Raw genomic sequence first — 16933 nt, forward strand, 5'->3', positions numbered from 1 at the left:
CCCTCACCGATCTACAACAAACAATCTGAACTTGTCCAAGGTGCAAAGGAGCAGGATGCAAACCGTTAGAACATGTAATCGCAATTTCTACTAACTGTTCTCTAACCCCAGCGTTACAATGATACTTTACTGTCTCAAGGATTACTAAGTGAAGTGGCATGCTTGAAAGATCCAAACATCACTACCTTGATAGCTGATACATTTCCTAAACCAATGAAGTATCACTTCATACAAAACGCGGTTCTACATATTTCAAAACACCACCGAAGTCGCCTTCCTGAGAGAAACATTGTCCTAAATTTCGAAGGGCATGAAGTGACAAAAATGCATTATAGGCTTATTTATACAATGCAGACTCCCTCATCTATAAAATTATTTAAACACACAAAGCTAACAGTTAACTGTATTTTCATAGATCCAATAAACAAATGACCGAGGGCTGGGTGAATGTTATCCGTAAATCCCAACATTCCTCTGTTTCCTCTCTATAAAACACGACGCATATAAACATTCTTGGTCATCTTACTGAAGACAGGAATGTGGCCAATTTCACGTTCATTAATTTTCGGATATAGTTTAAGAGCAAAATAGCAGCTGTCAGCCCATGGAGTCATTTCTCCCCGCGTGTTTCATGGCTACATTCTGTATGCAAAACCACGGAAGTATATATCACCAGGAGTTAGCACATACTAGGACCAAACATATGCTGTCGCACCCGGACATACGACTTCCAGATTTGGTTCCATTAAATTAATGATTATAAGATTTACACTAGGATGAGGTGGGCAGGGCATGTAGCACGAATGGGGGAAGAGGAATGCATATAAGATATTGGTGGGAAAGCCAGAAGGTAAGAGACCACTTGGAAGACCAAAGTCTAGGGGGGTGAACAATATTAAAATGGATCTTAGAGAGATAGGATGGGATGGTATGGATTGGATTGATCAGGCTCAGGATAGGGACCGCTGGAGGGCTCTTGTGAACACGGTAATGAACTTTTGGGTTCCATAAAATGACGGAGAATTCTTGATTACCTGCAGAATTGGAGGCTCCTAAAGAAGGGCTCAGCTCCATGAGTAAGTAAGTAATTAGATTTACACTCAGCATTCTCGGACTTGCGCCTCGAAAACTCGAATTTCGGATTCCCACAATGTTCTGGTGACTCGAACCGTAACTCTAAACGACGCCTGGTAACACGTTAACTTATTTTAAACATTTAATGTCATCTGATAACCATTCACTGCTTTTATAACATAAAAAACAAAATTACAGCACAGCAGGGTTTGCAATATTAAGAAAAACTAGCGTGTCTTTGGTTTTCAGGAACGTAACCCTGTATGTCCCATGATAAAACGAACTCAACTTATGACTTTTCGGCTTAGAACCCCTTTCCGGGAAAGCAGTATTTTTTATTGCTAGTAGGGTGGGACTAAGCCCCTTGTACAATGGCCACTTCTGGCCTATTGTACCAGCCCCAGATGATAGGTAAGGGTGATTGTGGAGCAGCTGGTGGAATGAAGATTGGTAGGGGAAACTGAAGTACTCCGAGAAAACCTGCCCCAGCGCCACTTTGTCTACCACAAATCCCACCCGACCAGACCGGGGATCGAACCCGGGCCGCCGCGGTGTGAAGCCAGCGACTAACCGCTTGAGCTATGGCGCTGCCGGGACGGGAAAGCTAAGTCTAAGTCCCAGTAGGACTGTAATAGCTCAATTTAACCTTGGTTATGCGGCAACTTCTTCGCCAGTGGGACATTGCAGAAAGTCTAAACAATACTTCGTAGGCGCAGTGAATACAACACTTTCGTTTGCTGTACTGCAGCGTAAGGAACACGGCTGCTCTGCTCGTGCAAGAACACTTGAAGAGTAAGCAGTGTTTCACGGGTCTCTGCAATACGTGGGGATCTTTATCTTCCAGATATCTAAGCTTACATGACCGCCTCTGTGGTCTAGTGGTCAGAGTTCCTGGCTACAGATCCAGATTTTCTGAGAAGTAGTGGGTCTGGAACGGGGTCCACTCAGCCTCGTGAGGATAACTGGGCTACTTGAATGGAAAAGTAGCGGCTCCGGTTTAGAAAACCGAAATTAACGGCCGTGGGGATCCGTTGCGCTAACCACGCGATACCCTCTATCCGCTAAAGTTGGCACTAACTTCGCCGACACGCGGTGGTCGCTCCTACATGGTGCCACATCCCAGAAGACTGCTTTCTTCTTCCGTCTTCTTCATGCACAAATATTCTACTTACGATCTTTTGTTGGCAAATATTTTCAACGGCATTTCCTCATACCAAACTGGATAGTCATATAAAACAAAAGGTAAGTTGCGTTTATGAGATTCCTACTTCTACACGTTACAATACGAAGTAGCATCAATAAATTTAAACATATGAAATGCGTCTACTTGCGACACGACGAGCAATTTGCGAACACACTTCCTTCGCCTTCCACCAACACAAAGAACGGTCAAGGGGCTGAATTTGTGAACTTCTTAATAACGATCAGTGTCGATGCGAGAGCCAGGAGATCGTGTTTATGTTCGGAAGTGAAAGTAGCCTACACTCCGAATGCGATGACTCATCTAAACAAGCTGTTACGATTGTCTACCCTATATGAAAACAGATTACAACAAATTCTGAATTCATATGACCGATCTAAATCTATAGTTCTACTGTCTTTGCGGACTTTGGCCGCTTCTTTTTTTATCAGTTTCTTAATCTATACACAGTCGGTAGGACTCCTTGGACGGGAGATCGGCCCGTCGCAAGGTCGCTACCTACACACAGAACAAACGCACACAGACAACCATGCCTCGAGTGGGATTGGTGCCCATGATCCCAGTGTTCAAGCAAGCGAGAACAGTTCATCATGCCTTAGAGCGCGCGGCCACTGTGGTCGGCGACCGATCTAAAAGCATCGATTAAAACAGGTCACCAAATGTCATTACTTCATTTGTTCCATGACTCGCGTACATAGTTTATTAATAACATAATATGTTAAGTGTGTCAATTTTCCCGTGTAGATTTGGTAGGATCATTCCTACTTGAGCCAACAACCTTGTGGGCACCAGATCGCTGTCATGTTTCGCATGTTATTGTGCGGCACACATCAAATGCAAATATTAGCAGAATGTTGTGTGTGGCTAATTATGTACTTCGAATTTTGAACAATGACAGAAACAACGTCGTCACTAGTGACGAATAAAATACCGATATTCGCCAAATACCATTTAACTAGCGTTATTTATTGACACAGAAAAAGTAAGGGAATAGGGGGACGTTCTATTGATACTTATATCGGAAGTGGTATACAGAGGAATCGGCAAGCACATTTATCATTTCAAAAGCTTAATGCACGCTTGTTTTTCCCTCGTGTTGCTTTTGGGTCATCCTGCACACTGCCAGATAAATATTTCGAAACCAAGCCATATTAGGAAAACGAGTCCTCATAAAATGCCACATCGCAATCTTATTAGACAGGGATCTGTTGGTGCCTATTAAATTTTCCAGAAATATCTCCCCCCCGCCATAGCCTGTTCTTCTTTCTCTCCTGCACTCTAACGCGTCAGTACGACCAGCAAAGTGTACCTTACAGCATTAAAAATTTCCAACAGTAAGGGCTGCTATGCTCTTTAACTACATTTTAAGAGCTGCATTCGTAGGATATGATTTTGCAGATGATTTCAGTAAACTTATTACCCTGATAGCTAATTATCCATATTTTTCGCACATAAAGCAGAAGTTTCACTTCCTGGATACAGAGGAACGACTGACCAATACCGAAGATGGAAACGGGACGAGGCGACTGGGCCGCATGCCTCAGGCGCAGATGAGATATGACTAGTCCGTAAATTTCCGTAAATTAAAATCAAATAAGTCTATCACTGAATTTTGTCGGTGTGAAACGATATTTCGTGTTGATGATTACAATTTCAAAACCTAAATTCTGAATACCGAATTACGGCTCACAATAAACATCATGAATATTTCAGTCATTATTTTGCTTCATGGTTCAGAGGGTGCAGGTGTCTGAAATCCCCCCCCCCCACCGGGGGCAAAAATAGCTTGCTCCATCTCTAGTCACCCTAACTCTCCACACGAAGGTTAACATGTGCGCAGTAAAACACTGGTTCCTGATATAAATACACGTACCATACTCGTGGTCAGTATTACACAAGCCTTATTCGAACAGCGTCTTGTCTGGAAAAACACTGCGGACAGGCACCAAACTATTACAGAAATCAAATTCTAGAAATTTCGACTATTCAGTCTCTATTTTCATTAAAAATAAAGGTTTAAACTCAGCCCGAATGCGCCTCTAGCTGCAAATCCGAAATACCGATTAAACCGCTGGCCTGCAACATTTCATTCCGACTGCTGAACACGGCGGTGTAGTGGTTAGTATGCTTGCGTTCCAGTCCGAAACTCGTGCAGTATGAAGACTATCGCAGCATTTCACATGATTCTCATTATTCAACGACTCTGTTTCAACTACAGCTTACATCGCGCAGAATGGGGCAGAAAACCCGTGAATGAACAGGCAAAAATTTCAGACCAGGGGCTCGGGACTTACTTAAAGCTGCCAATACCTCTTACCTGTCTGTAGGGACTGCGAAAAATCACGATAACATATCGTGATAGCTGAGAACAGCGCCCGGTACATCACAAATACTTATTATTTATAATCTCTACTTGTCGCCGTCAGTCCACTTGTTAGAACCCCTGAATCAAGACCATGCATTTACGAATTAGTTCTGTCAACTCAGTTTTCGCTTACTAAAAACAGGGCTCCTCTTTCCAAATCATTTCCATTTCATCACTCATGTGCCATCCTATCTTTTGATGCTACAGTCTTAAGAGTACTCACTGGCAGAGCCGTAAAGTCTCCTTCTGCATAATTACATCACAGAAATGAGCCCTTTTCGGGGTAGTGTAAAACAAAGCTCTTGAATTTAACAGTTTTTAATTCAGAAGTCATGACAAACTTTCAGTTCAAGTCCATGTTTCCAATTCATTGTCTGTATAAAATCAGAAAAGTACAGACTGTAAAAGCACACGAGGAACAGGTAATACGTTTTTTTTAATGCTAGTGGGGTGGGACTAAGTTCCTTGTACTACGGCCACTTCTGGTCTATTGTACCCGCCCCAGATGATAGGTGAGGGTGATTTGTTAAGCAATTGGTGGAATGAAGATTGGCAGGGGAAACCGAAGTACTCGGAGAAAACCTGCCCCAGCGCCACTCTGTCCACCACAAATTCCACTTGACCAGACCCGGGATCGAACCAGGGCCGCCGCGGTGGAAAGCCAGCGACTAACCGCTAGAGCTATGGCGGGGCCCTAAACACGGTATTACTTCGAATATAAGACGCACATTTTACAACTTCTTTCCGTTGAAAACTTGAGGTGCGTCTTAAATTTGAGGCATGCACACCTATCTATTTTTTTTTTCTTAAAACCTACATTCAAACACTGGATGCGTCTTAAATTGGAGGCCATCTTATATTCTAAGTAATATCGTATCATCGAAAAGTTATCCGTAGACATTACAAATCAGCTGAGCGTGGGTGGGTGCAATGAACCGCAAATATACATGTTACATTCTACTCCTGTAAGGATATGTACTTACCATTTTAATGGCTACATGCTCGTTGTTGTACAAGTTCTTCCCTGCAAACAAAAAAGAAACAGAAAATATTACCAGGCTGACTTTCCATTTAAAAATGTACACACACACTTGCTCACTCAGCCAAACAAATTATTCGTCAGCAGCCATGGAAAGTGAATTATGCTGGCAAAGTTCCAGATAAAACAAGGTTCAAGAGGTGTAGCCTAGCACACTGGAGAAAATATGTTCCAAGCAGTTTTTATTTTTCGCAATTTTGCGTGCTTCATTAATCTTCATGTAACAAGTGCTCCTGAACTATCTGCGCCATCACACTTCATACAAACAGAGTTCTTTTTCTTCTTTCCTTGGCACTGCAGCCCCAGTGGGCCTAGGCCTACCTCCATGAACTTCTCCGTTCACTTCGGTTTTTCTAGATCTTACACATTCGGTAGGACTCCTTGGGCGGGTGATCAGCTCGTCGCAAGGCCTCTACCTGTGCACAAACACAGAAAAACGCACAAACTAAACATTCATGCCGTGAGTGGGATTCGAACCCACGATCCCGGTTTCCAAGCGAGCGAAGACAGTACATGCCTTAGACCGCTCGGCTACCGTGACCGGCACAGAGTTCTTTACCTTGCCAAATATTCACACCGGGAAATCACCCATATAGAAGTCTGACATCGTAATGAGACCTACATTTCATGCCACACACCATTTGTACGACGAACGACTTCTTCCAAAACCGAAGAAGTCAGATTTGAGCCTCGTATGAACTAGTAACTACGCTACATCGATAAACTAAAATTAAATTGGGGTGACAGTTAGTGCATACCGACATCACCAAGAATTGCCCAACAGCTGGGTCTATGCCGGAAGAATGATATTTTGTGGTTAAATACATAACGGAGAGTTTGCTTTACACGATTAATACTTGTTGGACGAAGCTACAGTTGACGCGGTATGCTAATCGCTTACTCGTGTCTGTTTTCTTAAAACCAATTCTCCGGACATTCTAACAAAGAAGCGCCCATATACCAACAACGTCACTCGTCCAGGGCGATGACGTGAAGCGTGTTCTACATATCAATGAACCTTCAATACAATTTGCCCTCATGTACTTGATATTCAGGATTTCAGGGCAAAAGAACTATGCGTACATGACACAGAGTTCAAATCCACGTTCAGGCTTTCTGCTGACCGATCTTTCACTTTACAAATATCTCTGGAGATATTATTCCTAGACTGGAAGACATACACAACGCAGCTACATTACGACGCAAACTACAGAATCCCGGCTACATCCTGGAGGTCCAATATTGTTGTTACGAAGATTACAGGCACCCTATGCTATACCTACAACTGCACGAGCGCTGTCTCGAAATCTGCTACACGGACGATGAAAGTAGAGCTGACGTGACGGTAATACGCTGTTTGCAGTTCATAAAAGGCTTCGAACTTCAACTTAGTACTACATGTAACTGTCATTTATGTAAAGCAATTTACTAACATACATTTATATGGATTACAACCTTCAACCTAGAAATGCCGAGTCTGCCACTTCGAAACACGGGGGAAAGATTAATTTATTTTGGGGGAAAAGAATTCGCTTGCGCTTGAACCCGAAGGTTCTATTGCCACTAACGCCATCGTTCGCCAAGAATGGGGACAGTCGCTTACGCCACTGATTTCTGTTATCTGAGGAAAACAATGGAAAATTAGTCAGCGCAGAAATTTGTCCCAGTTTATCCTTGGCCTCCTAAATACATGTCACGCATCGTTTAAGGTGAGCTTTCCTCTAATAATTCCAGAATGAAAAAAATGCCTCTTTGCTCAGTGATATTATAATCGTTGTTTTGTATTCAGGGTCATTTTTCTAAAGGGGTACCTTGTAATCTTAAAATTATTCACCAGTGAAACACGTCATATTTCTACGAACATAACCTGGCCATAAAAAGTATCAACGTTCATCACAGGAGCAACACGAAACACATTTAATATGTACATTCTTCCATTGGAAAAACTTATCCCCGGAATAAAATTAGCATTTTACACACCTTCGCAAAGTTTTCATCAAGTTCTTTCTTCTGCATGGTGAGTCATACGAAACTTTTCCCTGTAATTAATAATTACAGATAACAGCATAGAAATCTTCCTGCCGCAGTAAATAACACATTTCCTGCCGTCATCAATTCATACTCTTTTCATATGCAACTTTCATTAAATATCATGGACACTTCAGTGTACAGTACACAACAACAAACACCATAAAGAGGGATGAGTATACAAGCCATCCACTTACGAGGAGCGCACTTGTTTATGCATTATTTATGAAGAGTCAATATACTGCAATGGAATTCACTGGAATTCAAGAGAACTTCGAACGCACGCAGGGTGTGCAAACAGTGCAGGCAACATATGAACATAAAGGTATAAAAAGTAAAGTCCCTGTGCTTATCTAAACAGCATGGCACGAAGATGTATGGCGGAGTGGATCTATAGGTAAAATTAAAGCTATCCCTGTAACAAGTCGTGGAGGTTCATACGGTAGTGAGACGTCGAGGCTCCCACATTTTCCAGACAATCGGTTCACAGATGGCGGTGAAGTTGTCAGCCTTACGTGCCGGCAGCACTTTGCCTTCACGAAGGGAGAAAGAGTAAACCCCAGGGCCATACTGCGGCTGGAAAGATTAGTTCAACTGAAAAAATCCAACGATCTATTCGGGAATCGAACCCTCAGTGCCTCAACAAAGTACGCTACCGCGTGCCCCGTAGTCGATGTCTCGATCACGTTTTCTTATCTTCGGTACTAGTTGGAGGTGAGTGGTCAGCTTCACTCCCTGGCCGCTTTACCCCCCCCCCCTTCCGTACTCACTGAATAGAAGGGAACTTGGGAATTTACTGTCAACTTGCGACCGGCAACATGACACCAAAGCATCCTCACATAACATAAAGACTGTAGCTATAAATATTCCAAATCTCGGGAGGCGAGATAACATTTATGTTTATGCTATAAGACGCCAATGTACATGGCGTATCGCCAACATGCAGATATGTTCAGCCTTGGCAAATGTGACACTCCGGACGTATACCAGACTCATCAAACACATGCAAAAGGAATACGCGCATTGCAAACAATTTGTTCCTATCATACATGCAAACAAAATGCATAGGCGAGTAAGATCCTATAGCCCACATCACAACAATGAGGACAAAATGTAACACATCACGTTTAGAAAATTATACGCGAGGAGTCGACAGAACAGAATACGCAGGAGGACCGCAGATATAATGACGGAAAAACATCATCATTTCCAACTAATGTGACAAGCTTTCTGCTAGTGGTATCTAATACGCCAAGTACCACATCAAGGCGACAGTTGACAGTTATTCAGCCGATCGAGAAATTCCCCGCATTCATGGTCACACAACGCCACCTATCTAAGCCAGTTAATTCAGTCTACAACACATTCACAGCCTCCTAAGTGGTCATTACTTTTAAAATGTTTTGCCAAAATAAATATACTTCTCTGCATATGATCGGAAGCTTCTACGGCGTCAGTATACCACAATGAAGTTTCGGGGTGCCTGCTGTGTGCCAAAGTGGGTTCGTGTTTGGCGTTTCTGAGATGCTTTTGTCTAAATCGTTAAGGTTGGGCCACACAGAGCGCTACGCTATGTTCGCTACGTACGCTGTGTACACTCTGCGACGCAGCTAAGATAGGGAACATAGCGTACGTAGCGTACGGAATTCTGTGTGGCCAGTCACATTGGCAATAAAGGGAGATATTTTTCTGCTCGTATAGCGAACATAGCGTACGTAGCGCTCCGTGTGGCCGAACCTTCAGTGGGTATGTCAAGACGAAGATAGGGACTCTCTCCGAAACGTTGGACACCAGCTCCAACCTGGCATCTGACCGCCAGAACAATTAATTTAAACGTATTTCTAATTTCACTCATATCCATTCCATTTCACCCTCCTTAATTTCATCTCCATATCAATATTACGCAAAAAGTACCAACTATGAAACTCGTTACTATGTAATTCTTTCCACTGTCTTAGTATTACATCTGTTAGGTCAAAATTTTCTCCTCAGCACTTATTCCTCTAACAACTTAAATCCATGTTCTTCCATTAGATCAGAAGACCAAGGCAAAACGGGTAAAATTATACTTGCCATTTCTATTAATTTGTTTTAATAGCCGTTTCGTCGGTCTCACTTCAGCTTAAGGGCAACTCCATACCTTACATTCAGTTTACGTACAGCTGCAAGCACTGGAAATGTCTAGTGCCTCAAGAGATGTCATTGTTCTACCCTCTGGTAAACAGATCATGCCTGAACAGGTTGTGGCAAATCCATTATCTTCGTATGACTCAACCATCGTGCACCTGGAGTGAAACGGTATCCGTGCGGCACTGATCCGCCCACTTTCCGGTCACTTCACTTCAGTAGAAGTGATGAGTAACAGCTACTTCATTAATTAATACACTTCTCTATATCCAACGCTGTGCGCCTAATTAGCTGTAAATACAGAACCGCAATGACCCACCTTTCGCAACTATCAGTAACTGAGTGTAAGAATGAATACATACAGTAACTGAGAGTAAGAATGAATACATAGACAGTACCTCGCACTTCTCGTATTCACAACCGATCAGCGTGGAGATAATAGGGCAGTAATATACTGTTATGCCCATCACAGTGGACGCGCGGTCTTCGCTCCCTCAAACACTGGGATCGCGGATTCGAATCCTACTTGATGCATGGATGTCTGTGTGCGTTGATTCTGCATTTGTGTTGTTCTGTGCGTAGGTAGAGGCCTTTCTATGGGCCGATCCCCCGTCCAAGGAGTCCTACCGACTGTGTATAGGATCAAGAAATTGAAAAAGCGGCCAAGGCCCAAAAAATGGCTGTAAGAAATAATAATAATAATAATAATAATAATAATAATAATAATAATAATAATAATAATAATAATAATAGCGTTGCCTATATATTTACAAAGCGAGGAACCTACTTCTAGCCAGTACCCGTTATAATGCCCTAAACAAATTCAAGGAGACATGATATTTACTCATATGGCCACGAAATGTCCTGTTTTTAAGGAATCCGATGGCTCTTATTCACAAAATCACGCCAATGGTACTTATACCAAATTTCATCAATTCAGTCTACGCAGGAACAATCCATTTCTTTAAAGTATGTACTGGCGATTTAACGACGGAATTTCCCATCTCTTACCGAATTTTAAACTCGCCTTAATACATTTTACAATACGAACCAAAATGTCAGCGGTGTAATATTACAACTATTAACGACCGGAGAAGCCAACTGTTTAACTCTGAACGCTAATTAACCATATCTAAAAACAGCAACGGCGTCTCTACCTACGGTGCTTCTGCGTACCTATCTTAGAGTGCTCGAAAATTCTAAGCCTAGAGACAATTTTGAGGTGCAATGCCACTGAAAATTTACACCAAAAAGCAAACACTACCATTCCAACGTTATCTTAAAATCACCCACTTCACCTCGTGGAATATGTAAGATAAAACAGAGATACCGTATAACAGCTGAAGCCACTTCTATACTAAGCTTTCGATAACACGGAGATTTTGTATCCTGGTCTTCGTCAGAGAAGTGGAACCCACTGTCACTGAGGCAAGTAAGGATCTTGCTATAACCATTCTTATAACTCTGTGACTCTCAGGATTCAGTTTCTTTCAAATTCCTCCGAAATACTAAACTCCTCAAAGGACAGCGCGTTTTGCAAAAAGAAACGTCATATTGGTGACAACAAAATGTTTTGTAAGATTTGAGGCTTTCACGGCGGTGACTATGAAGANATGTTTTATTCACGATGTTTCACAACCTAAACAAGGAGATTTCCTTGCTTGACGCGGCATAAAGAAAGAGTGGTTTATGTAGCTCCGTAATTTCGCATTTGGCTACAAACGTATACTAACTGCAAATATGGATCAGACATTAAAGAAAAAACAGCACTGTATTCCCTGGGTTCCCAGGGAAGTTCTGGGAAAACTTTACCACCTATTTTTCAAATGCTTCCGTCTGTAATGACAGCTTACCGAATTAATGAATATTATAAAAGGTTCCTATCTGCATAAATTTCATTAGTACATATTTCAACCAACATAATGGCGTCACACACACATTCAAAGTTGCTCCAACACAGGCGTTGTAAGTTTAAAGCACAAACGCGTTTCACACAAAGTTTGCACACATTTTTACGATCCTGTTTCATTAAACCATTGGCCGGTTAGGCTGGTTACTGCCACCATACAGACAAGAGAACACATATTCTGTACAGATATCAGGTTATTTTACATTCCATATACAATTATCTTAACAGAAACTGTACGTTTTCCGCGATCTAAGCACCATACAAATTTCAGGGCTTTGCATTAAATTACATTAATGTTCTACCACCACAGAAGTTTGGTAACCTTGTTCATGGGAAGGACTTAATGGTAGAGGGGCAGGCACAGGCTGTCATATACTTACGCCTGATTTTCTCCCACATATAAAGAAGAGGAATGCAAGCTCTTGATTTGTTTAACGGCGCATCTGACGATGCTTTATTACCTGTATACGTTATACAGCCAAATTCTTGATTTATGTTGGACAAGACGCAAAAGAAGACAAAGGAAACTGTGCCTATTTAAGGTACTACCCAAGTATGTGCTTGAAGGGTGTGGGGATAATAACGAAACACTTGAATCAGGACAGCCGGCCTCTGGACCAAAAGTCGAATCGTTAAGCTTTCCTTTGAGGCTCAGAAGCTGCATGTAACGAAGTGTCTTCTAAAACACGACATAAAATCACTCGTTACGTAAGTTAACATGCTGGACACTGCCTCAGTAATCTTGTGTAAGGGCACGCACACGCGCACACAAAAAAAAAATCCGTGGCCTGTAATCCGCAAGCGAACTATAACCACCGAGCGACCGCCGCTTGTCGGCGAAGTTAGTACCTACTTTTGCGGATAGATGGTGTCACGTCGTCAGCGCAACGGATCCACACGGCCGTTAATCTCGGTTTTCTAGACCGGAGCCGCTATTTCCTTGAAACAGCTCCTCAGTTATTCTCAAGAGGCTGAGTGGACCCCGTTCCAGACCCACTACTTCTCAGAAAATCTGGTAGCGCCAGAAACCGAACCCGGGACCTCTGGATCTGTAGCCAGGAACTCTGACCACTAGACCTCAGAGGTGGTCCACGCGCACACAAACAGTTATTCTTTTTCGTCTAGCAGTTAGGATACTCAGTACCCATGTTTCATTTGTTATTATTAATCATGGCCGGCTCTCCGTTACACAAAATCCTGAAGAGCCATTCTCAAATACTGGCTAATAAATCCGTCGATAATTACCACCTATATCACCATTTCAGGCAACCGACGAACGTGCTTTTGAGAAAACCACCCTCAAAAACAGACATCTTATTGATTACTCAGGACTTTTAAATGTAATACATGAACGGAACGATCTTATATTGAGTTAAACTCTGCTGGCCATACTGCAACCGGTTAATGCATTGCTACAGCTGCCATTTCTGTCACGAGGTCTGGGATTATTCCCACTCGCGTATGGCTATCTTCAGTATGCTTTTCACGCGTTTCATAACGAGCCATGACGTTTCCTAACGACACGTGACTTAGTCCCATGTGCTTCGCATTTGATGAGGCCTACAACAGATTTCATCTGCGGCCTGTTCTCACTATAATGAAGTGGGGCCCTAACTTATACATTATTTCTTCTGGTAAATGCTGACGCTTTAAAAAAGGGTAACGCCACTTTCTTCCTGAGAGCACTTGCAAATCAGCAAAGTCAACTTAAAACAGCTTTGTACAGGAGGATTATTTGCACATTATGCAACATGCACTTTCAACAAACGCGGTAAGTCTTAATATATAAAACACGCCTACATGAACAGTTTTCTAATATTCCACCCTTCCCACTTGATACTGAATAAAACGGTTGATAAAACACACAGTCAAACCACTTTCAAACTAATACGCAGATATATTTATGATCTCATGCTGGGAAATATGCATCCCGGTTTCACAAACGTTAAGCCATGTAGGAATATCACGTATCGTACCATCTACAACTGCAAAAGTTTACAACGTATGGGGTAGAAATCTATCTTATCATGACAACCGTAGTAGTGCCATGCTTTGAAATACAGTTTGATTAAAACGAGGCATAATACAGAACAGTTTAAGATGGCATAGGAAAGTTGGCTCATGAATAAGTCACTTTACTGTGAGGAAAGCATATAAACTGCAGGTGCCTGAAAATGAAGTCCTCCAGGAAATATAAAGGCCCGTCCACATTACTCGTGCTCGTGCGTCAGAAGCTTACTGCTGCCGGAAAATCAGGATCTGGAGCTGATATCTGTTGTGAAGAAAAGTGAAGGCTTTGTATGCAAACCAGTTTGGCGTCCACTTCGTCAGCTCCAGATCCTGAGTTTCCGGCAGCAGCAAGCTTCTGACGCACGAGCACGAGTAATGTGGACGCGCCTTAAGGGTCGATAAGAAATGATCAAAGCGAGGACTCTGCATAATGAACTTTGTGACTTACACAGCTGCTGGCAACGCATTTAACGGAATCAAAAGTTAAACCAAGACAATTACGATAACCTGAAACCGTGGAGGAAACAGGGAATGCATAGAGAATTTTGGCCTCGGAGCTTCTTAAAAGCCGGCGCATAAAAATCACGAAAACAAACGACGACAGGATACTATTAAGATAAAACTTAGGGTGAGAGGATACGAACCAAATTAAAGTCATTCTGAATCACGACTAGAGGAGGACTTTGATATTAGTGGTGGTCAACCTCCGAGTTCTCCGGACTGACGAGTACGCAGACTGGTCTGGTGCGCAGGCAGACAAGTGTACTGCAGTTCCAAAGGTGACTGGCCGGCCCTAGGGAAGTCACGGCAGCTTCTGCATTCGTTTCCTACATCCCATTGTTTAACTACGTCTCTCTTAGTTTAAAGACCTGCCGCCTTTCTGCTTCAACGACAATGGAAACAAAATACTGATGGCAGGATACACGGACTTAATTGTACCGTACAAGACTGGTTAATAAACAATACTGCATGCAAGGCAAATCGGGGAAGCAACACGTTTTTGTTTTCAGGTGTATATGACATAATTCTTGTAAATTAAGAAACCCTGATGCAGTTTACATCTACTCTAGATAAACGATGTATATCTACTGTTACGATGCGAATGAACGGCACAAATATAGTACACACACATAGTATGCTCTTAAATTTTCACATTGACAAATGTATGAAGTACAAGCTGCAGATCATAATGAAATCTATACTTTCGTGTAAGCAAAGAAACAAAAAGTAAAGGTATCCCTGTAACAGGCCTTGGAGTTTCGCAAGGTTGTGAGATGTTGAGGATCCCACATTTTCTAGAAAATCGGCTCATAGATGGTGGTAAGACTGTCAGCCCTACGCGCCGGCCGCCCTTTACCGAAAGAATATTCTTGGTACTCATTTCTGTTAGAGGCTGAGTCGACGCCCATCCAATGACCTCATCTGGATTAGATCCCGCGAACCTTCCGACTTGTAGCATAGTGCCTCAACCAACTACGCTACCGCGTGCACCACACTTTCATGTGCCTGTCTTTAATAAGAACATTTTCAGAAGTTATTATTTCTTCTTCAAGACAAGCAGCACTCATATTGATGACTAACATACCCTAAAAACCAAAAAAAAAAAAAACGTTTAGTGTAGACATTAATTGTATCAGAACTTCATCAAATTCCGTTAGCTTTGGAGATCAAACGTGACGAAGGACAGGGTCGCACCTTCATTTCACGTACCTCCTGCAAACAACGTATCACTTTATTGGTCACAGAACACTTCAATAAGTATCTTCCGTGTACGCAACGCAGAAGTGTTTCGGATGCCTGGAAACTGTACGTCGTATAACTACAAACAACAAGTGGTAAAGTAATCAAATACGAGCCAGTGAATAGCGAGCGCAGTCTAACAGTCCTGCGGCGGCGACAGAGGTGGAGTACAGAGGAGAGATGGGAATGAATGAGGCTGAATGAAGTGTCAAAGCATAAAGACGGAATAGTAAAGCGTATGGATTAGGATAGCGAATTGAGTCCATCAAACTAGATTCAAGCGAAGCGAACAGTGTTGAAACGTAAAGTGACACATGTCCACTGCAAGATGTTACACAGATACTGTCGCATCGATTGTTGGGTGAGCAAATTTTGAAAAGTCAAATTTCTATTATCAATTAGTATCGATACATGCTTGCGAACCACTTCACAGGAAACCAAAACTGACCACATGTAATTTTTAGAACGGTGATCGATTTTGTTCTGGAGGTAAAACTGGCAAAATTACTGAAACTGTGGAAATATGTTTATATCACGCCATGCCTTAATTAAAAAAAAACTTTTCCGAATATGGAGGGAGAGGAGTAAAAAGTGGGAGGGGAAGGAAGATAAGGCTATGTAAGATCTGAGGTTTTCACGGCGGTGACTGTGAAGAAAACAGTCTTCTGGGACGTGGAGCCGTGTAGATATTGTGTTAATCGACGTTCCTCCGAAACGTCGGTTAACACAATATCTACACGGCGCCACATCCCAGTAGACTGCTTTCTTCCAGATAAGGCTAGACGAAGAGAACAGAACGTTTTCGTATCAAACATTAAACAAAGAGAAGATGTGGATAAGGGGTCTATGACCAACAATTTTACACGAGCTTGTTTTAATTTGCAGTTGAGTTCTTGTAACTACAAAAGAAGGCTCTCTTACGTTATTTATATCAGGTATCGAGTGGAATAACTTCTGACGCAAAAATAACGGGATTCAAAACACGCAAACCAGTCGTTACTTCTAGCTACGCTCTTCAAGGCTCTTCAAGAAACTACACAGACATTAGTACGTCACACAGAGACGCCGAAGAATTTGTACCTGAGTTAGGTAACTGAAGTATGTTATTATTTTCTTTGTTATGAGTCAAGTATAGACCGCCTCTGTGGTCTAGTGGTCAAGAGTTCCTGGCTACAGATCCAGAGGTTCCGCGTTCGATTCACGGCGCTACCTGATTTTCTGAGAAGTAGTGGGTCTGGAACGAGGTCCACTCAGCCTCATGATGATAAATGAAGAGCTATTTCAAGGAAATAGCGGCTCCGGTCTAGAAAACCGAAATTAACGGCCGTGGGGATTCGTTGCGCTGACCAGGCGACACCCTCTATCCGCTAAAGTTGGCACTAACCTCGCCGACAAGCTCCGGTCGCTCGGTCGGTATAGTTCGCTTCCGGACTCAAGCCA

At 42.5% G+C, this 16933-nt stretch overlaps 1 protein-coding gene across 4 annotated transcripts in view; it reads right to left on the reverse strand.

Moving 5' to 3' along the window:
* LOC111865195 (casein kinase I) overlaps positions 1-16933 on the reverse strand; it is a 154351-nt gene that overhangs the window by 74485 nt on the left and 62933 nt on the right. For all 4 annotated transcript variants that reach the window (XM_023853034.2, XM_023853032.2, XM_023853033.2 and 1 more), the window contains exon 2: positions 5624-5664. In XM_023853034.2, coding sequence (XP_023708802.1) covers positions 5624-5664 — 41 coding nt within the window. The remainder of the gene's footprint in view (positions 1-5623; positions 5665-16933) is intronic.

The sequence above is a fragment of the Cryptotermes secundus genome, unplaced genomic scaffold (genome assembly GCF_002891405.2).
Source record: "Cryptotermes secundus unplaced genomic scaffold, Csec_1.0 scaffold238, whole genome shotgun sequence".
NCBI lineage: Eukaryota > Metazoa > Arthropoda > Insecta > Blattodea > Kalotermitidae > Cryptotermes > Cryptotermes secundus.